This window comes from Salpingoeca rosetta (assembly GCF_000188695.1).
Source record: "Salpingoeca rosetta unplaced genomic scaffold supercont1.3, whole genome shotgun sequence".
Classification (NCBI taxonomy): domain Eukaryota; class Choanoflagellata; order Craspedida; family Salpingoecidae; genus Salpingoeca; species Salpingoeca rosetta.
Window position 1 is genome coordinate 1,946,140 of NW_004754931.1, and position 25,000 is coordinate 1,971,139.

The 25,000-nt window shown below is 56.8% G+C and overlaps 6 protein-coding genes across 6 annotated transcripts in view; 3 read left to right on the forward strand and 3 right to left on the reverse strand.

Annotated features, from left to right (window-relative positions):
* Nucleotides 1-162: 162 nt before the first annotated feature.
* On the reverse strand, nt 163-4,009 carry PTSG_01982 (uncharacterized protein; the record flags this gene model as incomplete). The annotated part of the gene is made up of 9 exons (XM_004997912.1): nt 3,039-4,009; nt 2,788-2,883; nt 2,540-2,633; nt 2,203-2,287; nt 1,547-1,883; nt 1,274-1,334; nt 621-787; nt 400-442; nt 163-171 (listed from the first exon to the last, which is right to left on the reverse strand). The coding sequence occupies exons 1-9, from the start codon at nt 3,152-3,154 to the stop codon at nt 163-165; spliced, it is 1,008 nt and encodes a 335-aa protein (XP_004997969.1). The 5' UTR covers nt 3,155-4,009.
* A 496-nt stretch (nt 4,010-4,505) lies between these two features.
* PTSG_01983 (uncharacterized protein) lies at nt 4,506-8,228 on the reverse strand (the record flags this gene model as incomplete). The annotated part of the gene is made up of 11 exons (XM_004997913.1): nt 4,506-4,578; nt 4,951-5,012; nt 5,214-5,319; nt 5,489-6,005; nt 6,221-6,356; nt 6,707-6,795; nt 6,972-7,026; nt 7,317-7,388; nt 7,560-7,617; nt 7,792-7,872; nt 8,155-8,228. The coding sequence occupies 11 exons, from the start codon at nt 8,226-8,228 to the stop codon at nt 4,506-4,508; spliced, it is 1,323 nt and encodes a 440-aa protein (XP_004997970.1).
* Nucleotides 8,229-8,631: 403 nt separating this feature from the next.
* PTSG_01984 (uncharacterized protein) lies at nt 8,632-11,060 on the forward strand. Its single transcript, XM_004997914.1, has 4 exons — nt 8,632-8,728; nt 8,878-9,794; nt 9,998-10,178; nt 10,387-11,060. Exons 2-4 carry the CDS (start codon nt 9,111-9,113, stop codon nt 10,989-10,991), a joined length of 1,470 nt encoding a protein of 489 aa, XP_004997971.1. The 5' UTR covers nt 8,632-8,728; nt 8,878-9,110; the 3' UTR covers nt 10,992-11,060.
* Nucleotides 11,061-11,286: 226 nt separating this feature from the next.
* On the reverse strand, nt 11,287-15,628 carry PTSG_01985 (CMGC/CLK protein kinase). Its single transcript, XM_004997915.1, has 11 exons — nt 15,273-15,628; nt 14,831-14,958; nt 14,541-14,591; nt 14,215-14,280; nt 13,461-13,627; nt 13,159-13,238; nt 12,909-12,956; nt 12,669-12,759; nt 12,371-12,453; nt 12,075-12,154; nt 11,287-11,862 (listed from the first exon to the last, which is right to left on the reverse strand). Exons 1-11 carry the CDS (start codon nt 15,315-15,317, stop codon nt 11,604-11,606), a joined length of 1,098 nt encoding a protein of 365 aa, XP_004997972.1. The 5' UTR covers nt 15,318-15,628; the 3' UTR covers nt 11,287-11,603.
* A 145-nt stretch (nt 15,629-15,773) lies between these two features.
* On the forward strand, nt 15,774-23,801 carry PTSG_01986 (NOTCH2 protein). Its single transcript, XM_004997916.1, has 7 exons — nt 15,774-15,809; nt 16,306-16,540; nt 16,783-16,961; nt 17,219-21,707; nt 21,978-22,258; nt 22,520-22,597; nt 22,825-23,801. The coding sequence occupies exons 2-7, from the start codon at nt 16,459-16,461 to the stop codon at nt 23,005-23,007; spliced, it is 5,292 nt and encodes a 1,763-aa protein (XP_004997973.1). The 5' UTR covers nt 15,774-15,809; nt 16,306-16,458; the 3' UTR covers nt 23,008-23,801.
* Nucleotides 23,802-24,520: 719 nt separating this feature from the next.
* PTSG_01987 (glucosamine-6-phosphate deaminase 1) overlaps nt 24,521-25,000 on the forward strand; it is a gene marked incomplete at its 5' end in the record, with an annotated part of 2,486 nt that continues 2,006 nt past the window's right edge. The window contains 2 exons of the mRNA XM_004997917.1: nt 24,521-24,542; nt 24,650-24,792. Coding sequence (XP_004997974.1) covers nt 24,521-24,542; nt 24,650-24,792 — 165 coding nt within the window. The remainder of the gene's footprint in view (nt 24,543-24,649; nt 24,793-25,000) is intronic.

The window sequence follows — 25,000 nt, forward strand, 5'->3', positions numbered from 1 at the left end:
ACAGAGATAGAGAGACAGACAGAGAGAGAGAGACAGAGAGAGAGAGAGAGAGAGAGAGAGAGAGAGAGAGAGAGAGAGAGAGAGAGAGAGAGAGCGTGTGTGCTTGTAAGCTGGGGCTGGGCAGCATCGCCATGGCATGTGTGCAAAGCACGGCGTGACTGCTCACCTGGTCTGACAGAGACGATGACCGGCTTGTCGAGCCCCGTCTGCTTGGGAGGGCCGGGGAGGGGGGTGAGGTGTAAATGTGTGTGCGTTCGCAAGTGAGTGAATGAGTGAGTGTGTGTGTGTAAGAACGTGAAGGCTTGTTCAAACACATGCGTGAGAAGTTGCGCATATCCACAGAAGCGCAGCGTGCGTGAAGATGCAACGCGTGGCTTTATGGCATGTCTGCGTTCGTACCGTTGTCGCCCAAGCAGGGGAACGCGGGGAGCCATGACTTTCCCTGTGCACCAAAAAAACAAAAAACAAAAACAAAAAAAACAAAAAACAAAAAAAAAAGAACAGCGGCAATGTTGCTCGCGTGGTCAGCACCATGACATACAATGCAACAGAACAAGAACAAGAACAAGAACAAGAACAAGAACAAGAACAAGAACAAGAACAAGAACAAGACGACTTACGCGTCGGAGGTGCTGGCCCAGTGGGTTTGGGCGGTGCTGCAGTCCGTGTCGCTGCCGAGGAAGGCGTGGTTGATGCCGCTGTTGCGACTGGGGGCGACTTGTCTGTTGCTGCACTGGTGGGGCGTGTTGGCGCTCTTGGTGCTGGCCGGGCGGTCGAGGGCTTGAGCCTGTCGACACAGAAATGAGAAGAGTAACGTGAAAACTAAAGGTGAGGGGCGTGAGATGAGGTCGACGTATGGCGCGAAAAAGAGGAGGGCGAGGAACAAGAAGAAGAGGGAGAAGGGGGCAACTCAACAGCACACGAAAAGACCGCAAACCGAAATAGCACACGGGTGCATCCTCTATACACCAGCAGCTGAATTGAGCAAACGATCAAGCACGCAAGCACATCAGCAGCGGTTCGTACATGACTTTTCGTGCTTGCGGTTGGAGGAAAGGTTTTGGTCCGGGCCCAGTGGTGCGGTGCTTCTGTTCATGGTGTGTGCGTGTATGATGCAGCAGACAGCGCACACAAGCAAGGCAATCAAGACAACCGAGGCAGCCAAAACCACAGAAGGACGCAAATACAGGGTCAGCGTGCATCGAGAGAGGGTACCAAACAGGCAGATGGGTGGATGCATGTGGAACAGGAGTTGCACACGCCGACGCCACACCTTTCCAAAGCTGCGGGAAGCGACGGGGACTGTTGCATCGGTCCCCGATGCGGTTTTGGCACTGCAACAGCGACGCACAACAACGGTAAGCGAAGGTGGACACAGTTCATGTGCAAAACGTCACGAGAATGCCACAACTGTAGGAGTGATAAGACAAGACGGAAGCACCAAAACACACAAGAAAACAAGAAAAAAAACGTCGATGCACTGCAAACACACACACACACACACACACACACACACACACACACACACACACACACAGACACATACCGCGATGGGCCGGGCTCTTCCTTGAGAATAAATTTCCCGCTGGCGCGCATCTGTGCCTCCGACAAGTGCTGTGCTGTTCCCTCTGTCTTCACGCGCGCCACCTTTGCCTGCGGCTCTGCGTCGTGCGAGGGTCTTCGTTTCGCCGTCGCAGTCTTCACGGCAGTCTTGGCAGCGGTGGCCGCAGCAGCGCCCGCCGCCACTCCTGTCGATGGGCGTGCCGATTGCGGCTGCTGTGCTGTGCTCGTGGTGGGAGAAGGCTTGGCAGCGGACTTGGCACCGGTTTGCGTGACAATGGTCTTCCACTTGGTCACCAACGCTTTCGCTTTCGCGCTCACCTCTGCATTTCAGAACGGGCACCCACGTTTCACCGCAGCAGAACCGCCAGCAGGGTGGCACCACAGCAACGCACATTCACAGAGGAGGCAGGGCGTGAACGAACACGGCTGCAAATCATGCACATCGTGGGGCACAAAGAGTGGTCTTCCCCACCCTGTGTTTATTGTTCCTCGACACATGGGAACAAACAGGGTTTCGGTTGAGGTGGTTGCAGCATGTGCGAGCAGGACAAAGCAAGCAAGTATCAACTCGCACAGTCCTCCCACGCGCATGTGCATGCTTTGTGATGTTGGTGTCAAGGGTGTCGGTGTGCTTCGAACCGGGTATTTTGCGGCACTGCTTGACGGTGCGGGCGAGCTCGTTCTGTGTGAGGAGATCCAGTGTCACGGGAAGAACCTGTAGCGTCTGTTTGGTGGAAGTGGTAGGGGGGGGGGAGGGAGAGGTTGAGAAGCGGAGGTGAGTACACGTGAAAGCAAGAGCTCGGTTGGAAACCTAAGGAGACTGCGCGTCGGCACACAACATCACACAATACAGTCAAGACAGTCAGACACACACAGACACAGACACAGACACGCACAGACAGACACGCACATGCACGCACACACAGACACACGCGTAAACACACAGGCAAACACAGACACAGACACATACACTCACTTCCATAAGCGCGGTGAGGACGGCAGTTTGGTTTGTTTGTCTCGCTCGGGTCAGCCAATCGAACAGCGTTTGCCATGCCCCAGCATGCAAGCACCTGCAAATTATGCAAGTCAGCCATCCCGGTGCAGAGGCAGGTCAGCGAGTCAGCCGGTATGCACGTGAATCCACAAGCAGGCAAGCAAGGGTGCTAGCGTGCGCATGGCCAGGCGAAAGACGCAACGGGTCTGCATTACGAAGCAGTGGCATACTTGGAGACGATGGGCTGGCCAGGGCCTTTCGACAGGTGCGCAAGCATCTTGAGTGCAAGCGATCGTTCCGCAACTTCTCTGCATTTGTTCAACAGCCTGCAAAGCCACACAAGAACGCCGGGCGAAAGGCAAGGCAAGAGCAGCGTCAGGAACGGCAAGCAAACACGAGAGCATTGGAACACGGGCCACGCCCGACACACTGGTTGTACATCTTCGATTGCACGCGCATCAGCAGGGAAGGGGTTGCGTACTCGAGCAGCTCCTTGGATCGTGCGGCGTTCTCGGTGTCGGTGGTTGCACTGATGTCTTTGTTGTCCTTGAACCACGTCATCAGGGACGTCATGGTCGGCGTTCTTGGCGCGGCCATGGTGAGTTGCGGTCTGTGGTTGGTGCTGTGATCAGTGGTGGTGGTTGTGTCGTTGTGGTTGGTCAGCGGTGTTCGGAGGCGGTTGTGACGGCAATCGTTGTGGTTGGTGCCGTGATTGCTGTGATCAGTGATGGTGGCGCTGACTGTCGACACGCTGTTGTTGTTGTTGTTCGGAGGTGGGGTGCCGCCGGTGTGCGCACGGTGGCTTTTCGTCGTGCTTATCGTGTGGCTCTCTTGCTTGGTTGGTGGGTTTTGCTTTGGCACACTTTGCTGCACATGCACAAGTAAGAGAGGTCTGCTGAACCTGTTGAACTTGGGCTCTACCGTCGGTTGCAACGCCACTTGTGTGTGAGACAGGCAAGAGCACGGGCTCAACACAGTGCGAGCACAAGGCGTGGCTGTTTGCTGCTTGCAGGGAGCGGCCGGATGACTTGACACGTGATTTCGTTCGACCGCAGTAGCAGCAACAACAATGGAGCTAGCTGAAAGCGACAACAGCAACGAATGGCGTGACGACCGCACAACAAACAAACACCAGCACAGAAGATGGAACAAACAGGCCGTGTTCTTGGCCTTGTCTTCTTCTTGTGCTTTGCTTCTTCGAAGGGTGAACGCGTGGTGGGGGTCTTATTGGTCTCTGCTTGCTTCCCTGCTTCTGATGCGTTTGTGTGCTTGCTTGTGTTTGTGAGAGTGCTTGCGATTTCCCGCCAACCTCGCTGACTCCGCCTTGCTTGCCCCCTGTGTTGCCTTGCTTGGTTGGTTGAGCTTGCTGTTGGTGGACGGCGTCAGATAGGGAGAATTGCCACCAGGGCAAGCTACACGCGCCCAGAAACGCGGGTTTTTTGTTGGTGCTTGCGATTGCGTTGGCTTGAGGAAAAGTTGGTGTATCTTTCATGAAAAATCCACAACAGAGGAGAAATGGGAAAGGATGAGTGTGTGTGTGTGTCCCTTCCCTTTGCCCTCACACACACACACACACACACACACACACGTGTGTACGCCTCGTTGCTTGTTGAAAAGTGATTCATGATGGAACAAAAGAATGTAACTCTCTCCCCTCACCCTCCCTTGTCTCACTAACGCTTGCTCTTACGTGCGTCGTCAACGGACCTCAACGCAACATAACACCACAGAAATTGTGCGGGAAGAAACATCACAAACTCAGACACTCACAGACAGACAAACAGACACAGACATGCAGACACGCACATGGCAACAACGAAAAGGCACGAAGCAAGTGGCAGCCGCAGTGTTGTAAACAAAACACAGCTCCACAAACACAAGCACGGGTGCATGCACAGAGCACAAGCACAGGTGCACAGGAGACAACAATCATTGACCGAGTTGGAGCTCAGTAGCGAATCTCGTACGAGCCGCTCTTGGAGATGTACCGCACCCATTTCAGCACAGAGCCATCGTCATACCTGCGCAGTGGCACGGGTAGTGTCGCGGGACATACATGAGAAGCAGGATATCCATGTTAATGGCCACGCGATCACGGAGGTGTGAGCAAGCGGAACAAGGCTGCTAATGAAGCAGTTGAACACAAGCAACACACAGTGCAGCACAACGTAATCACAGACAAATAGATAGACAGACAGACAGACAGACAGGCAGGAGGACACAGACACATTCCCAGACACAGACACATTCCCAGACACAGACACATTCCCAGACACAGACACAGACACATTCCCAGACACAGACACATACACAGACGCACACACACACACACACACACACACACACACACACACACACACACACACACACACACACACACACACAACGCGCACCCCAGCTTCCGTTCCAGGATCTTGAGATACTTGACCTCCAATCCAGAGCACGCAAACGGAACCTGACGAAAGAACACGACACGGTGGCGGTGATTTGCTCATGAGCACGAGAAAAACCAAAGCGACAGCACGGTCGGGCGCCAACTCATAGGCACAACAAAACGACAACAACAACAAAACAGCCAGCTATCAACAGAGTGCAAGTCACAGAACACACAGACAGACACACGGAACACACACAGACACACACAGAGCAAACACACCTCAAAGTTGACAGAGATTGGGGTGCGTGTCCATTTCTTTGTGGACTGGAGGAGATCGAGCTCGGCGTTAAGCTGTGCGCTGCGCCCGCCATTGATGCGCTTGATCCTGCATGGGGTTCATGGTGACGCGATACCACAACACACACACACACAGTGCACGATGCCAGCAATGAATGAACACACACGCACACAGTGTACACAAACACACGCACACGAATCAAGCACAGCAAAACAGCACACACACACACACACGCACACACACCCAACACACTTACTTCCAGACGATTGCGTTTTCGCCCGGCTTGTACTTTGCCTTGCCCTTGTCGGAGCGTGCGTGCACCTTGGAGGTGATGCTGGGCACGGGAACGCGCACCTCAATCCGCTGACCAAGCAGTGCGGGGTCAAACTCGGCCTTGAGGGTGACGTTGATGGACACCTTGTTGCCGCTCTCGTGCACAAGTGGGGTGATCTTGAAGGGCAGCTTGATGTTTTGTGTCGTGCGGTACTTCATCAGCTCAAACTCGCCATCGGGCGGGATGAACGAGATGGACCGGTCTGTGTCAAACTTGCCCAGTCGCACGCACTGGTGGAACGTGAGGTCGTCAATGGCAATTGGCGCTGCCCGCTGCTGCTGCTGCTTCTTCTTCTTCTTCTTTCCCGCCGCCTCCAGCGGGTTCGGCGGGCGAGCGTCCTTCATCACAATCTTGTCGTTGATCCCAAACTTGCAGTCGGGCATGCCAGACAGGTAGCACTTGACGCGCACAGACCCGTTCACGTACGCGTTCAACGGGCCTACGAGGCGAGTGAGTGAGTGAATGAGTCAGTGAGTTGAGTGAGGCGAGTGAGTGAGTGAATGAGTCAGTGAGTAGAGTGAGTGAGGGAGAGTGGGAAACACGGAATGTGCAAATTGTTGTATGCGTGTAGCAGTACGTCAAATCCGCCATCCCCACGACAAGCATGCTAATCCCAACACATACACCCCCCCCCCAACCACCGCCCGCGCGTACCGAGGGGCCCCATGAGGAGACTGACAGACTCGAGGACATCGATGAAGAGCTCGTGCTTGCGGTACTTGATGGCCTCTCGCCGCCAGCCAATCTGGCCCGTCACCTGCGACGTGATCTTCGCCTGCTCCTCCATCGGCTGCACAACAACAACAACAGCAGCAGTAGCAACAACAACAACAACAACAACAACAGCGACGGCAGCGACGGCAGTTGGAAGAGGTGGGAGGGAGCGCGAGCAGTGGACAACAGTAGGGAGGTGTGGGTGAAGATAGATGCGTGAACGGACCGTTGATGAATGTGTGCGCAAGGCTATCAAAACACCAAAACATTCACACACATTCTCATGGGCACACTCACATTCACACTCATACATGCATTCGCACACGCATTGATTGGCAGATTGGTGTCATTAACACGAGAAAAGGAAGCACAGGTGATGGTACAATGCATTCACGTCCATGCTGTTGCGTTTATTGGCCACTGCACCTTCTCTGCGGCGTTGAAGCCCTCCTGTGTGATGAGAAGCTTGAGCACGTTCGGGTCTGTGCTCTGGGGATACCCGTAGTCAATCACCTCTGTCAGCGTTGGAGTTGGTGTCGCAGATGAAGCGGTGGTGGTGGTGGTGTTGAGGCGGTGTGAGGGGATGAGGAAGCAGCGCGTTGGCGTGAGTTGAGGTGAAGGGAGCAAAGTGTGCAGCGAGTGGGAACGAAAGGGCGTTGGATTGGGGGTGGGCACCAGCTGCCGTACGCACCATCAAGGAGTTCGTAGATGAGGGAGAAGTTGTTCTTCACGTTGAGCTCGTTGAACTGAGCAACGTGCAGCAGGACAGCTTCAGCATGAGGAAGAAAGCACTGTGGGCACGCGGCCACCAAACATCATCGAACAAGTACGACATGACAAGAAACCTGTATACACATGCACAGAAACTCCAGCACTCGCATGTACGACACACACGCACACGCACATGTACACATGCACATGTACACACACACACACACACACACACACGCACGCACACACACTTACACACACGCGCACGCACACACACACACACTTACACACACGCGCGCGCACACACACACACACACACACGCACCTGGCCAAAGTAGGAGGATGTGAGCTCAATGAACTTTGCCATGTACTCAAACACCATTGCGGCGTTGGCGTTCTGCAAACATCCAGGTGCACAATGAAGAAAAAGGCCCCGTTAGCAGTGGCAGAGCGAACAAGTGGGTGGTGTAATCATGTGTGTGTAGTTATTGTTGATGGCGTGTACAGATGGTCACATTCTTGATGATGTGGGGGTTGGCAAGGAACTGGTAACGGGACACCAGCATACCAAGCGCGTCACGGTGACAAGCCACAGGTTCTCCCGCTTCATGTGGAAGTACGACGTACTGGACACACATCCACGAAAGCAGCCAATATGGAGTTGTGCGTGTGTGTGTGTGAGAGAGAGAGAGAGCTTGACACAGAGACATGCTTGCGTAAAGGTTGAATGCACATACAACAACACACAGACACACAGACACACAGACACAGACAAACCGCAACGCGGAGAGGAAACAGACCGGCCAATGTTGGTGACTGGCGAGCGAATCTCATGTCGAGAGTGAATCACATGGACGCGGAATGCATCCACCACAGAACGGCTGACAAGGCAACACAAGAGTATTGTGTGAGAGTGTGTGCGACGATGCGCAAAGGAACCAATCGTAGATGCACATCCAATCGAAATGCGCTGCACTTCCCACGACACCCACACGCCCACACGCTTACATACACGCCCACACATGCACGCATACACACCCAAACATGCATGCACCCCCCCCCCCCACACGTACACAGACATACACACGCACAGGTATTGGTCACAGCAGAGAAATCACCACTCGCCGTGGCACACCGTTTGTGGCCACTTTGCATGGTCTTACGTGATGTCATCGCGGTAGATGCGGGAGATGATGCAGTCGCCCTTGTTGTTGTACACAAACACACCACTGATCATGGCTGTCTGTTTTGCCGGTGTTGGTTGGTTGTTGTGGAACAAATTATGCGCTGCTGCTGCAACACCAAGTACCAAACCAGGCCAAAAACACCAAGCTGCCGTGAGTTGTTCGCTACACACCGACAGACAGATGGGCAGACAGATGGGCAGACAGATGGGCAAACAAATGGGCAGATGGGCAGACAGATGGGCAAACAGATGGGCAGATGGGCAGATAGAGCACACACACACACATAGACACACACACACACACACACACACACACACACACACACACACACACACACACACACACAGACACACACACACACACACCTCGCACCGCTTGCTTGCTTCTCTCTTCTTTTGCTCCTTTCCCAGCAGCCAAACGAAAGTGAGTGGCGTCAATTTGTAGGAATGGCACCGCTAATTTTCGCCTGCGCCTGTGTTTTGGTTTGCTCTGTCCTCCTCCACACACACACACACACACACAGCCAAAGCAAACAACAACAGCGAAGCAGGTGTCGCATTCCATGTCTGACTCTGTGCGTGTGTCCGTATGTGTCTGCGCATGTGTCCCTCCCCCACCCCTTTCAATTTCCCATTGTGCGCTCATCGTCTTCCTTTGTGTTGTTGTACCGTGGTTTTTTTGTTGTTTGGCCTTGCGTAGGTTTCGGCCTCAGGCCCACCACATCCAAGAGCGAGACGGTCGGTCCGGTTGGATTTGTCCTCGGGTTGGTTCTCCACCATCGCCATTCATACCCATCACCTTTTCTCATTGCCATTCCTTCAACCAGTCACCACCGCTACCACCACTACCACCAACAAACCAAAGCGCCCGCGTATATTGCGCGCAAATACGCCATCAGCACACATCCTCCCCATCACGACCACAACGCAACCATGAGTGAAGGAGACGCAAGCACGCCGCCAACGACGCCAAAGCAGAAAGGCTCTGGCATGTTCGGCTGGCTGTTTCGGAAACGCAGCAGCCGCTCGTCGCTGGGCGGCGATGCCGAAGAGCCCTCCATCGGAGATGGTGCACAAAAGCAGCAGAAGGAGCCCGCCGAGGACACCAGCAGCACTGACGGCGACAAGGGACCCCAGTCAGACAACGACGCATTCGCGCGCGAGGACGACAGCGCACAGGAGATGGCTGTGAACGGAAAGACGGCAAGTGATGAAGCAGCAAAGCCAGATGCCAACACCACAGACAGCGAGCCAAAGCACAAGGATGTGGAAGAACTCAACACCTCGTCAACAACAGACAACCAAGAAACCAACGGGGCAGAGGCGGCCAAGAGCCCCACCACCTCCACCTCCACGTCCTCGCCGCCCGCCACCCCGTCAACGCCATCCACACCAGCACCGCTACCGGAGAAGGAGACGCCAAAGACGACCCCAAAACCTGCGCCAAAACCGAAACCAAAGCCAGAGGTCAAGGCCAAGCCCCTAGGAGGGTCGACACCGGGCTCAAGCAGCAAACCGCGTCCCATCGTCCAGCCGAAGCCATCTCCATCGTCGTCGGCAGCAACGCCGCCACCCGTGGCTCAGAAGCCGCGCGGGCGTGTTGGCACCATCGCTGCTGTACGTCAACTCATACCTGTGTGTATGTGTGTTGTGTGCGTGTGTTGTGTACGTGTGTTGTGCATGCATGTGTTGTTGTGTGTACGTATGCAGTACATATGCAGGGCGTGCATGTTGCATTTCATGTGCGCACGTTCTCACGCTTCGCCCCCTTGTTCCCGCATGCCGCCGTTTGTTACGCCTTGCACCACGCGTGTCCTCAGGCGCTCGCGGCGCGGCCACCACCCGGACTGTTTCAGCAGCGAACACGATCGGCAACGACATCTATGCCCAAACCGGCGCAGCGCCGCGTGAAGAGCGAATCGTTTATCTTCCGCCCAGAGTCTGGCGCCGTGGAGGAGTCTTTTGACATTGGCCGCACAACCATGCTCAACAACACAGCAGGTTCGCGCGCGCGTGCGTGTGTTATGTGTGTGTGGTATGTGTGTGTGTTATGTGTGTGTTGTGTGTGTGTTATGTGTGAGGTGATGCGCTTGAAGCTCATCGTCGTGGACCTGAGGCGTTACACCGTTTGACAGCTTCATGTGTGCTCACTTTTCCTTTTTCCAAACACAATCGCACAACACAACACAACACAACACACAACACACAGCCAAGGAGCGTGTGCGCCTGTCGTCCCACAGCCAGCGGCCGCGCCGTCGCCCAACGCGCACAGGTCGCAGCGGCACCCGCAGCCAGCCCTCGTCCAAGTCGGGCTCTTTTGTCATCAAGGACGTACGCTCGGCGTCAACTGCGCGCCTGCAGGACGCCCTGCGCGGGTTTGCTGGCGACAGCAGCACGCGGCAGGCGTCATCGGCAGCCATATCTGTTGCCTCGGTGCCGCTTGACGAGGCGGAGGAGGTGGAGGCAGCGCGCGAGCTGCAGGTGGTGCCGGAGGGAGAGGGCGAAGACACGACGGTGAAGGTGGAGGTGAAGGCTGAGGTGAAGGCTGATGGCGAGCCCGAGGGCATCGATGCTGACGGGACGAAGGAGCCGCAAACGTCGGATGAGGAGGAGAACAAGAAGAAGGTGGGGGAGAAGGGTGAAGTGGACGAGGAAGCTAAGCACAATGATGCGGAAGAGGCGGAGGATGGGCAAGAGGCAGAAGAGGCAGAAACAGAGGTACATCAGGAAGATGAGGAAGAAGAAAAGGAGGGTGGTGACATTGAGATTGTTTCTGGGTTTGCGGATTTGCAGACGGAAGAAGCAGACGCCTAAGCCGAGTTGTCACGACGTGTGTGTGTGTGTGTGTGTGTGTGTGTGTGTGTGTGTGTGTGTGTGTGTGCGTGTGTGTCTGCGTGCGAATGTGCACGTGTGTGTGTGTGTGTGTGTGTGTGTGTGCATGTGTGTGTGTGTGTGTGTGTGTGTGTGTGTGTGTGTGTGTGTGTGTGTGTGCCTGCTCAGAGAACTTGTGTTCGTGTGTGTGTTTGTGTGTTTGTGTGTTCGTTGTGTTGCCCTCCCCCCCCCCCACCTTTTTTTTTTTTTTTTGTTTTTGCTTCGGTTCGCACACCACTTGCTTGTGTTGACGCATGTCGCTTCGTCTAATGCCGACTTGTCTGTCGATGAGAGAGGTTATTCATACACACTAACGTAAGAACAAGAACATGGCGACCCTACATCAGTGTCATGTCATGTCACTACAAGTCGGGCCAGCGGCACACATGCAAGAGAGGCAAAGAGACACGAGACGACAAAAATAAGGACGCGTTCAGCCATCAACAGGCAAAAACACGGGGAAGAAGTGTACAGATCAGCGACCGCAACAGAAGGAAAGGAAGGGAGGAAGGGGAGCAATTAGGTCAAAATCGGGAGGGGGGGGATCACAAAGCGTCAGCTGCGCTTCTCTTTGACGGATGTGGGGACTGGATTGACAAAAAAGTCGTGGTGCATGAGCTCTGCCGCCGTTGCGCGGTCTGCGGGCTCATATGCGACCATGGCGCGGATAAACGACAGCATCTGCTGGTCCTCCGGCAGCGACGTGAAGTATTCGTCAAGCCGCTCCGGTCGGTCGCCCACATACCGCACGCTCGACGTGCCCTCTGCAAGCTCCGGCCACCGCAGCAGCCCGTCAGCATCGCCATACCGCTTCCTACAGAGGGTGTGTGTGTGTGTGTGTGTGTGTGTTGCAGGGGTGAGAAAGAAGGGGGATTTGTAAGCTGGGTGGCCACGTGTGACGTGTGTGCATGTGTTGTCTGGGCGCATTGGTGTTGCATGTGTCGATGGCTGTTCAGCAACACACACACACACACACACACACACACACACACACACACACAGACAGGCACCCGACTGGTAACGTACGATGACTCCTTGAGCATGGACGGCGGCAGAGGGCCAAGCAGCGCCTCCATCAGCGCAAGGTGCTCAACGTTGTCGTGTGTCTGATGTGTGGGCAGAGGGGTGCAGGCAGGAAGGGGCATGTGCACGTATGTGCATGTGCGCGCGTGTGTGCGTGAGTGCCTTTTGAGTGTTGTGTGAGATGATACGCGAGCGAGGCAAACACCCACACCCACACGCGCGCGCACACCCACACATATACACACCCACACCCACACACGCACACTGTAAGCAGCAACGAAAACGACAACGGCATGTACCTGAAAGGTGGTTTCGCCCGTGTAGAGCTCGAGCAGCACAAATGCGATGCTCCAGATGTCGCACGGATGCGACCAGCCCGTCTCTGCAAAACATGTGCAGGGCAACAGCGCATTGGCAGAGGGTCATGAGCACAGGAAACAAAGAAAAGAAACCCTCAGTCACCTCCAACCACACAAATACGCATGCACGCTGATGTAGATCCGAACAACGGAGCACGCGAAGCATGGCTCCCTCCCATATCCATATGGGTGTGAGCGTAGGCGTGTATGCTCCGCGTTTGAGCACATGGGAACGTACCAAGGATGACTTCTGGGGCGCGGTAATGCCTTGTGGTGACGACGCGCGTGTGGTAGTCCCAATCAAACGTGGCCGACCCAAAGTCAATCATCTGTGCACGCCATTGTTGGAACAGCGAGTGAGGGGCGAAGCAGACACACACGCACATAGGGCGCAAACGCACGCACACACGCACACAGGCACACACACACACACACACACACACACACACACGCAGAGACGTGAAGCGAAATGTGGGACCTTGATGCGCGGGTTGTCGACGTGCAGCTCGGTTGGTTTGGAGAACAGCTGTTGGTAGGAAGCACGGAACGCAAGTAGTGCAATGTAACCGCAAGGTGAATACACGGACAGGGCCAGCAGTAGAAATGTTGACGCAATCCAATCAAGCGCTTGCTGTTGCCAGGAGAACACGAGCACACACACACACATACATATACACACATCCACATATACACCCACATACACACACGTGCAAACGCAAGAAAGAGACCTCTTTGACGTTGACGGGGCCTTCAAAGAGAATGTTCTCTGGCTTAATGTCCGTGTGTGTGATCATGTTTCGATGCAAGACTACATCAAAATGACACCCATACAAGTCGACGCGTGCGTGAGCGGAGGATATTCAGCACAGCGCAGACGAGGGCAAGCACACAGCATTCAGCGCGAGCATCTGCCTTTCAAAACACAGACACGGACACGGACACGGACACACACAGACACACAGACACATACACACGAGGCATTCAATTACTCCTCTCTGCCCTGCACGGCACGGAAAGCAACCCGGCTTACAAGTGAGGGCGGCAATGCACTGGTGGGAGATGGAGCGCAGAGTCTCCATTGTAAAAGGGATGAAGGAGTGGTCCTTGAGGACATCATAGAGGCTTTGGCCGAGCAGCGGAAACACCATGCACACGTGGCCATCCAGTTCAAAGTAGTTCAGCAGATGGACGCACGGACTGTTCAAAGGGGTTTTCGAGAGCCAGCGTCAGGTTCAGTGGGGCGGTGGGATGATGATGGTCACGGGGGAGGAGGAAGGTAGAGATGATTGGACGGTGGTGGAAGCGGGGGAGGGGAGGGATGTGAAGAAGGGGAAGAAGAAGAAGAAGAAGAGAAGAGGTGGAGGGGCGAAGTTGAAGCGGTGGGGGTGGTGATGACGGGAGGAGGAGGAGGAGGAGTGTGTGTGTGTGTGTGTGTGTGTGTGTGTGTGTGTGTGTGTGTGTGTGTGTGTGTGTGATAGGGGTGGAGGTGAAGAGGCGGTGGTTGTGGTGCGTGCGGAGAAGAAAGAAAGGAAGGAAGGGAAGGGAAGCGGAAAGGGAGCAGCAAGGATAACAGAATGGTGGATGTTGATTCAGGGAAGAGGGAGGATGCGATGAAAAATAAGGCGACAACATGTGTGCGTGGGTGATAGGGGTGGTGTGGGTGCGTGCGGGTGCGTGCGAGTGTCTCGAGTGCTGCTGAGGCATCAGAGTGTCATGGATGCACAGAGAGAAAGCTCAGAAAGGGGGGGGGGGGAAGAGAAGGGGTTGGGGTTGTTTAGACATACTGCTGCTGCTCGCTATCTCGTTTGGAGATGCAGGTCAAGATTTTCCGCTCTTCTTGCGCAGCGGTTCTGCAAACAAAGCCGGTGGTAAGCCAGAGGACAGCATGGGGGAACAAGAGAAGGTGGGAGGTGAGAAGAAAGGAATGACACGGTGGGAAAGGAGTGATGTGTCAGCAAGGGTGGGGAATCATGCCACGATACAAAATATGCTGAAGCTCAGCGTCACAAGCGAGCGCACAATGCCACAGCAAGCATGCCAAGGGGAGAGAGTGTGTGGGTGTACGTGTATGTGTGTGTGCATGGGTGTGTGTATGTATGGGTGCACGTACATGTATTTGGGAATGTTTCGAATAATCTTGACCGCAACCCTGTGACCTCCACTAGTTTGACGTGAACAGCCAAGGTAGAAGCCGAACAACAACAAGACAGGGAAAGGGGATGAGGCAATGACGGCGCGAGCGGGCGCAGCTCACGCGCGCGCACAAAGGGGTAGAAGAACCAGCGTGCGACAGCAACACGCGCTGCATGATCACCACACACACACACACACGCACGCACAAATACACGTTGCACACACAAGACACCCACCCACACCCACACACCCACATGGCGCACCAACCTCGTGCATTCGTACACGCGGCCAAAAGTGCCTTCACCAAGGCGCTTGTCGACAGTGTACGTTGTGTCTGGCGCACGCAATTGGTCTTGTGTGCGCACGCGCATGTGACCATCGTCCTGTGGTCGGCGCTATCACCCACCCAAGCGGCAAAACGAGCAAGCAATACACCGTGTGAACAACAAAACGAGCAAGCAGCAAGACACGTGCACAAACACAACAACATCAGGCGCGAGCAGCTCATGGCTTGATCCAAATGCAGCAAACAGCAGTTGTAAGCATTCCCTCTCTCCCTCTCTCCCTCTTTCACACACACACACACACACCCTTCCTCACACACACCCTCTCTCTCCCTCACACACACACACACCCTCTCACACACACGTGTGTCAACTTCACGCGTGCGCACGAGTGAGCCAGCGAGCTCGCAGTCAGTCGTTCGTACCTTGTGCGAGTGGTCTGGGGAGTGTTTGCGTTTCCTTCCCGTCATGGTGATGCCAGCAAACAACTACAACAGCAACTGCGACGGCGATGACCAAAATAAATCCAGCAGCCTGTGCTCGAACCCCAGCTGATAAATCAACCACGGGTGCCTTCCCGCCGACGTATGCACAGAAAGAGAGAGATAGAGAGAGAGAACAGTGGTGGTGTTGTTGAGTTGAGAGCGCAGCGTGGTGAGTCTGCGACGACGACGATGATGATGCTGCAGCTGCTGATGGTGATGATGGTGTGCTCACGACTTCTCGGCAGCGTGTGGTCGTTCGTTGACACACACCACTCACCTTCTTGCTTCCAGAATAGTTGCTTCGTTTTATTTTCGTGGCGGGCACCTGGGCCCGTCCCATAAGGCTCACCAGCAGGCGTGGAACGCCGCAACGTATCCACCACAGCGTGTGCGCATTAGGGCGGTTTGCGCTGTTGCTTTTCCCAGCTCAGCATTTACCTCTCTCTCTCTTTCTGGCGTGGCTTCTTCGTCTCTGTGGTGAGTTCATGGGTGGCTTGATCTTGTGCTGCAGCTGGTTGGTGGTGCAAGGGTTGAAGATGATGCTGATGGTGGTGGTCGTGGGTGGTGGAGATGAACGTGACCGCAACAGCAGCCAGCCAGCCAGCTTCCCCTTGCAGTGACCTCCACATCATCTTGTGGACCGCCACTGGCGCCTGCACATGAAACATAGACCAGCAACGCAAACAACCAGTACTGCCGCCAAGCGTGCACGTTGCGTGGACAATTTGATTCTGCAAACACAAACAAAACCACCCGCATCAACAGCAACAGCACCCATATCCGCTGCTTCCCGCAAGTGGCCTCACCACAATGCCTTGTTTACATCACACACACACAGACACACGTACGTACACCCGCACACAGGGACTCATTCACATGCATTCACTCACATTTGTGTGTGTTGTCCTGTCTTGTCTCGCTCTTTTGTGGTCATCCTCGTGTTCATTTTGCTTCATCGCCGACCGGATATCAGGTGGCGCGCACGTCTCTTGTCCTTCTTTCTCCTTCTTCCTCCTCCTTCTCCTTCTTCGTTCTCTTTCTTTCCTTCTCTCCCCTACTTGTCTTCGCTTAGCCGTGCTCCGCAGATCCACCCGCGACCTTGCACCGAGCACCGCTGTCAGCCGCCATGGCGTACCTGCGCGTCTGCCTGGCCCTCGTTGTGGCCCTGGCTGTCGCAAACGCAACCACCGTCCTGCACTCCGCAGACGGTGCGTTGCTCTCCACTGTGCTGCACATCACATTGCCTCTGTTTGTTTCCTCTTTCGCTCTTTCACATGGGTTCTGGCGCCCAACACACGGACATACACAGACAGACAGACAGACACACACACACACAAGCACACACGCGCGCGGACATCAACACACCAAACACAATGTACTCATACACCCCCCCCCACAAACACACACACACACTCCTGCACTCACCCGTCCCCCCACAAACACACGGCAGTGGAAGCGCCGTCCATCATCAACACGCGTTCCCTTGAGCGGAATGCCCGTGCCCTGGATGCCCTTGAGCCCGGCGAGGCCCGCCCAGAGTTTGCCATCTCGCCCGAGGTCGTTGTTGGCCCCGTGCGCCAACTCATCTACCCGGGCACACCCGAGTTTGACCAGTTTCTCCCTCCCAACGTGAGCTTCTTCCCACCACCATCACACATGAATACGAGAGCTTAGCGTGCTCAAAGTAGACGTTTCCACACACACAACGACTCGTGTTGCACAACCACATGCACGTACAATCACACGCACACACACGCACACACACACACACACACACACGTGCGCGACATCTATCACACACACTCACACAATCACAATCACACACACACACACAATCACACACACTCACACTTCTCCCCAACCCCCTCTCTTCTTTTTCCTTGTAGGACAATGAGGACATCTTCTTCGTCCAGGAAATTGCCCGGCACATGAGCCCGCGCATGGCGCAGGTGCTGGACATCCTCGCCCAGACTGTGAAGCAGCTCAAGCTTTCCGACGGTACCCCCCTGCGCCTCGCTGTTCGCAACGGTTACGAGGACCCCACGGGCTCCGAGACCTCGCCCGAGCTGTTCCACGAGGGCCGCATGGTGGACCTCGCCCTGTACAACACGGGCAACGGCGACATCATCAACAACGCCGCCGACATGGGCACGCTCGCGGCGCTGGCGTGGAGGGACCGCCTGGACTGGGTGCGCCACTTCCAAATCACCCCACAGAATGCCGCGCAGTTCAGCTTTGTGCGCGTTGCCGTCGTCCCTGAGTCGTGCGGTGCCACCCTCGACTTTGCCTTCCTGCTCGACGGCTCCGGCTCCCTCCTCCAGTCTGGCTGGGACTCGCAGATCCAGTTTGTCAAGGACGTCACTGCCTACTTTGACGTCGGCCGCAACCGCACGCACGTCGGCATTGTCACCTTCCACGGCCCGCGCGTGTCCCACCTCAGCTACAACGAGTCCATCCCGGACTGCCCGCTCGGCACCGTGTGGGAGCCCGATGGCGAGGGCTGCATCTGCGAGGTTGAGGGCTCCCAGTGCACCGGCTCCGCCTGCGGCACGGGCTACTACGAGCTCGAGGCCGGTGGCTGCCAAGGCGCCACAGACCAGAACATCGACACCCTGCCAGACTGCGAGATTCGCCAGTTCTTCCCACACGGCTGCGCTGACTGCACGTGCAACCCGCTCGGCCAGAAGTACCAGCCCAGCGACTCGTACACGGTTGACCAGCTATTCTCCATGACCCAGGACCACGACGACCTCGCCGCCACGCTCGACTCGCTCGTCTTCCCCGACGGCGCCACCCACATGTCGGCCGGGCTCGAGCAGATTCGCGACACCATCTTCCAGCTGCGCAACGGCATGCGCGAGTACGAACAGGCCATCCCGCGCGTCCTCATCGTCCTCACAGACGGCAAGTCCAACCCGGGCTTTGAGCCGCACGAGGTGGCGGAGCAGCTGCGCAACCGCGGCATCATCATCTACGCCATTGGCGTCGGCGACTACTACCTGCCGGAGCTCGAGGCCATGGCCTCGGAGCCCATGGACCGCCACGTCTACGAGCTGGCCGACCCTTCCTCCCTCTTCACCATTGTGGACCGCCTCAGCTTCGACACGTGCGACATCCCGGGCCTGCTCCGTGCTGGCGCGCGCATCGCCCTCAGCCTCAGCGCAAACGAGTTCCGCTATTTCACCATCGAGTGCAACGACAACCCGGACGCGCTCACAGACAAGGTCATTGTCGAGCTCATTGACAGCCCTGACGGCAGCAGGACCCACCTCTTTGTGTCCTCGCGCACCCCAAACCCAACCTCCCTCAACCACGCCCAGTCGCTCGGCCCACTGCCGCCTGCAAAGGTGCTCGTGCACGACCGCACCTTCTCCGACGGCAGCAGCGGCCTCGTCCACGTCGCCGTGCAGGCCGCGGCCGGCAAGGACGTCAGCAACGCCCAGCTTGTCGTGTACCAGCTGCTCTTCACAGACTTCCGCCCCATTGTCAGCGTACCGGAGGACACGTCCCCGGGCACGGAGGTTGTGCCGCCCGCACAGCTGATCGACAGCATCGATGCCGGCATCACCTTCCGCTACTCGCTTGAAGACCCGTATGGCACGTTTGCCATCAACCCGGCGGACGGTTCCATCACCCTGGCCGGCCCCCTCAACCGCGAGGCCCTTGATACGTACGTTGTGCGCCGCTGGGTCGTCGACTCCCCACCCGTCGCCGACCAGTGCCTCCGCAGCTTCCAGTTTGTCACCATCTCCGTCTCCGACGTCAACGACAACGTGCCAGTGTTCAGCCAGTCGCTGTACGAGGTCAACCTGCCCGAAACCCTCCGCGAGCGCCCCGCCCGCCGCCGCCGCGCCGTGGGCACTGTTCTGGTGACCATCTCCGCCACGGACGACGACACGGGCGACAACGCCGAGGTGCGTTACTCCATCACCGGCGGCAACGAGCTCGGCCTGTTTGCCCTCGACGAGGTCACTGGCGACTTCACCCTGGAGAAGCCCGTCGACTTTGAGGAGCTCACCAACCCCGTGCTCGACATTACTGTCGTGGCCACGGACCTTGGCGGCGCCGTGTCTGACCCGGCCACCATCCGCGTCACCGTGCAGGACCGCGACGACCTCCCCGTCTTTGAGTCGGACCAGCTGCCGGAGCTGACCATCTTCGCCGGCGACATTGGCCCCGTCGGCTTTGCCCCCGTCGTCGATGATAGCCGCAAGAACACGTTTGAGTGCCGCCTCACCACCCCTGGCACCCCATTCACCGTCGCCGCCGCCACGAGCGGCGCCACCGGCTGCAACATTGTTGCGCAGTCCTCCACCACGGAGCTCGGCGGGCAGATGTTCACCCTCATGCTGGAGATTGCCGACCAAGTCGGCGTGCTGTCGCGCACCCGCGTCGTCGTCAACGTGCTGCCCACCAACCGCGACCCGCCCGAGTTTGCCATGGACATCTTTGATGTCCTCCTCTCCGTGGCCACGCAGATTGACACCACCGTGGTTGACCTTGGCGTGACAGACCCCGATGGCGACGCCGTGTCCTGCAAGCTCCTCTCCTCCCCCAAGGGCCTCTTCCGCATCGACGACTGCCAGCTCGTGCTGGACTCGCGCCTGCCCACGGATGGCCCCACCTTCTTTGACTTGCTTGTGGAGGCGTCGGATGCGCCCACGCGCGGCAACCGCAACCTCACGTCCACGGCCCACGTCCAGATTACGCTCACGGGCGTGTGCCCGAGCGACGACGCGTCCTGCACGTGCGCGGACGAGGGCGCCACGCCGCCCAACTGCACCCCAGACCTGTGCGAGGCCTTCCCTTGCGTCAACGATGGCGTGTGCTCGCAGGGCGTGAGCAACCAAGGCCTGCCCGAGCGCAAGTGCATGTGCGCCGACTTCTTTGGTGGTGACGACTGCGAGGTGACGCCGTGCGACGACACGCCCTGCATGAACGGCGGCACGTGTAACCCCACCCCCAATGTCGGTCCTGGCTTCTCCTGTGACTGCCCCGTGACCCACGATGGTGACATGTGCGAGAACGAGACGGGCATCACCACGACGACCACAACCACAACCACAACCACCACCACCACCACGCTCAACCCGTGCGATGGTTCGCCCTGCTCTGAGGGCCAGTTTTGCCGCCGCGTCGACGACACCAACTTTGAGTGCGTGGACGGGAGCACCACCACAACCACCACCACGACCACCACCACCTTGTCCACGACCACGGCAGCCACGACCACCACCACGACAACGACGACGACGACGACCACAACCACGACGACATCGCCGCTGGCCACTGTGACGTTCACGGTTCCCGACGATGACGAGATCAACGACTGCTCCCAGTGCCAGAACGGCGGAACGTGTGTGAGGACACCCACTGGCCAGGTGACGTGCGACTGCCCACGCGTGCAGCAGGGCCGCTTCGAGCTGTGCTACGAGAACGCCGACTGCACCTCGCAGCTCCCCTGTGACCAGGTGCCGTTCCCTCGTGGCGATGCCACGGGCTCCAGCACGTCCACGCCTGCCACCCGCCCTGAGGTGCCGTACACGGTTCCGGACAGCGACGTCATCGACGACTGCTCGCAGTGCGAGAACGGCGGGACGTGCGTTGTGACGTCGTCCGGCCAGCTGACGTGCGAGTGCCCGCGCGTGCGCCAGGGCGGTGTTGAGCGCTGCTACGAGGATGCCCGCTGCACCAACCTGAGCCCCTGCGACGAGGTTCCTTTCCCCCGCGGCGACGCCTCTGTCTCCACCACCGCTGCTGCCACCGTCACCTTTACCGTGCCAGACCAGTTTACTGTCTCGGACTGCACTCTGTGCCAGAACGGCGGCGTGTGCGCGTTCACTGCCAGCGGCCAGCAGTTCTGCCAGTGCCCCCGCGTGCCGATTGGGTCAACCGACTTTTGCTACGAGAACTTTGACTGCACGTCGCTGCAGCCGTGCGACCAGGTGGATGGCCCCAACGGCGACCGCTCCGCGTCGACCAACTCGGCCAACAACTCGGCCTCCACAGGCATCATTGTTGGCGCCGTCATTGGCGGCCTCCTCTTCATCATCCTCGTGCTCTTCCTCCTCAGCTTCTGCTGCAACATTGCCCTGTGCGCTTGCCTCGGTGGTGCGGCCTGTTGTGCTGGTGGTGGCACGCCAACGGCACCCATGTACGAGACTGCGGACAACAAGGCCGCCTCCTTTGACAACCCCACGTTTGTGTCGCACTACGCGGCCACGGGCACCGGCGGCGCGGGCGTCAACGGGCCCAACGCGCTGTCCAACCCCTTCTACGCCATGGGCGCCACAGGCAACAAGGGCACCGGTCAGTACGATAGCGTCAACGGCCAGTACGACAGCATCCAGGAGCCGACCTACGACAGCGTCAACGGTGCGTGGCCGCATGCGTCATGGATGGCCGTGTCTTCGTGTGTTGTCGTGTGATGTTGTGTGCGTGCGTGAATGTGAGAATGCGTATGCGTGACTGTGTATGCGTGTACTCTGTTGTTTGTTTTCAACACTGTGCTATTGTGCGATCTTGCGTTCCACCTTTCTCATGTACCAGCGTCTCACAATCCACCTCATCCCTCCTCATCAACTTCTTCTTCTTTTTCCCACACAACCGTCTGTCGACCCCTCCATCCACCAATTTGCACCGCAGACGGCCATGCGTCTCTGCGCAGCAACAACCGCATGCAGGTTGAGCAGGGCCGCATCCGCCTGGCCTCTGTTGCCCGCCACAACCCGCTGACAGCAGAGTCGTCCACGGACGCCGCCGCTTCCCTCGACAACCCTATGTACCAGGTTGGCCAGCAGAACGGCTCCAGCCCCATGTACGCACCCGTTGACGGGCAGCCCTCGTCCATGAGCAACCCCACCTACGAGCGCGCACAAGGCCAGGCACCTTCCAACGTCACATATGCAGCACCAACAGCCTCGGCGGTGAGGAAGTTGTTTGGGGGTGTGGGGGTGTTGGGGTGTTGGGGAATTGGTGCCGGATGGCCCGTCGACCATGTCATGAGCCATGTTGCCGTGTGTTATGTGTTGTGTGTGTCGTGTGATGCGTGATGCGCGCGCGCGTGTGTGTTGTGTGTGTGTTTCTCGGCACGTTGGGTCCCTTTTGGAACATGCGCTTGCTTGTTGCTGGTTGTATTTGACAATTTATGCTCACCACTGGTCGTGACCTGCTCATTATGTGTACAGGAATCTGACATGTACTTTGACGTCGACGCCAGGAACGAGGCTGAGGAAGCTTACACCCAGCACCGCATTGCTGCCACGGTACGTTGTATATCATGACAGTACTTGCCTTTACCTATGTGTGGCTGTGCGTGGTTGCGCACTGATGCCCTCTGTTGTCACTTTTTCCCTGTTGTTTGCGAGTGCCTGTTCCAACTGCAAGCTTCCATTTTGCCTCAGTTCGCCCGCCGCCACTGCTTGCGTTTGCACTTACCTCATCCCCCCTCACCCCCTCCCACCCCGCAACGCTCAACCTCCATACACTGCAGGGTGATGCGTCGTACATTGATGTGCTGCCGCGCTCTGGTGCTGCGCAGAATGCCGCCATGCCCAGCAGCATGAGCAACCCCTCGTATGCCCAGGCTGGCAACAGCATGCCGCAGTACGACAACCCGACACAGGGCGAGCCTGCGTACGATACGGTCCCCATTGACCACGATGCTACTGCTTAAATGGACCCCCCTTCCCTCCCCCTCCCCCTTTTGCCATTCTCGAACCCATCGCCTTTTGTCTCTCTTGTTATCGTGCGTTATGTTGAGTGTGCGTGTGTGGTTTGTCTCGCGTGCTCTTTCTGTGTCGTTGTGTTGCCGTAGCGGTGTGCATGTGTTGTCTTTTTTTTTGTTTGTTTGTTTTGGTCGTAGTGCCAGGAAGAGAGCAAGCTGTGTGGCTTGGATGGTTGCGTCGTTTTTTTGCGACACTTCCATTCCCTTGCCGTATGTTTGTGCTTGTCACTTGCTCTATCCTACAAGAGGCATTCAGCCTATGCTTCTTTTTCTCCCCTCTTTTTCTGCTTTTGCTCCTTGGAATCGATTCTCTTCTCTGCACTTTTCTTCACCCCCCCCCTCTCTCTTTCGTCTTTCAGCCTGCAGACGGAGTTGTTGTTCTTCTCCCTTATCTTCAGTTCTCTCCTATTGCTGTTTGGTTTGCGATGCTACTCGATGCATGCCGCGTTTGGTGTGCTGGTTGGCTGGTGGGTTTTTCATTTCCCTTCCGCCTGTTGTTGTTGCTGTGGCGTGTTTTGTTGCATTGTCGCGTGGAATGCGTTGTTCTCCGCTGGTTGTTCCTCAACATGCTTGCCTGCCTGCTTGTGCTCGCGTGCATGTGTGTCTTTGGGTGCGGCGTTGCCTCGCGCTCCCTGCGCACGTGCGACCCGCCAGTGCAAACTGGGTTGGTTGGTTGGTTCTCCGCCACTCAGCCACACGCATTCATATTCGCGATCACAGTATACTTTCCCCTCGTTCTTCAAGGTCATTGCAAGGAGAGTTGGATTGTTGCGTGTAGATGGACGGGAGGAGGAAGTGGGAGATGGGGGGGGGGCAGGAGGAGGAGGCTGCGCTGATGGTCAACATCATTGGCAGTTGGAGTACGTCAGGCGTCAAACGAGAGGGGCAGTACACCACACGCCAGCGTGTGTGAAGGAGGGGGAGGGGGAAGCAGCTATGCACAGGTTGATGAACAAATGGAGCAACCATTACGTCTCGCGGTGCAGGAACTTTGATTCCTTGGCGATCTTGGTGAGGCTGTGGTGGAACAGGCACCAGAATGCCGGCGTCCACACTGTTGAAATGGCACGAAGACGAACAATGAACACGAATGAAAGCGTGAGCGTCAGGTTTAAGTGTGTATGTGTGTGTGTGTGTGTGTGTGTGTGTGTGTGTGTGTGTGTGTGTGTGTGTGTGTGTGTGCGTGCGCGCGTGCGTGTGTGTGTGTGTGTTCCTTTCAAGCAATGTCATCAAAGGAGTACAAACCGAGTTGTCGCGTGCAAAAGACAATCTGACTTGTCTGCGGCCAACCAGTGTATCTCCCTTTGATAACGATATGTGTGTGTGTGTGTGTGTGTGTGTGTGTGTGTGTGTGTGTGTGTGTGTGTGTGTGTGTGTGTGTGTGTGTGTGTGTGTGTGTGTGTGTGTGTGTGTGTGATGGAGAAAGGGAGGATGGCGTGAAGTAGATCCGGTTGGAGACAAGATGTTTGGAACGTGGAGACGAGGTGCTGCTCAATGTGAAGGGAGGTGAAATCACAAGAAGTGCATTTTTTTTTTCGCTTCCCCTCCCCCCTCTCACTCTCATTCACCGCACACCTGCCATCGTGGACAGGGAGCACGCCACTTCCGACGTATCGTCACCTGATCAAGCTGCACAAGGCCGGCAAGGTGTCCTTCAAGCATGTGGTCACCTTCAACATGGATGAATACTGTGGCCTCCCACGCGACCACCCCGAGTCTTACCACAGCTTCATGGTGAGGCTTACCTGCCTGGGATCGGAAGAGGGGCAAGGGCAAGAGCGCAGCGGGATGGGCTGTTGTTTCGTGCACACTCGCTCGTCTCTTCCGCAGAAGCGACAAACCCTCACACGCACTCACTTGCGTACACGCTCGCACACGCACTCACTTGCGTACACGCTCGCACACGCACCCTAATTTGCATGCGCATGCGTTCATGTATGCA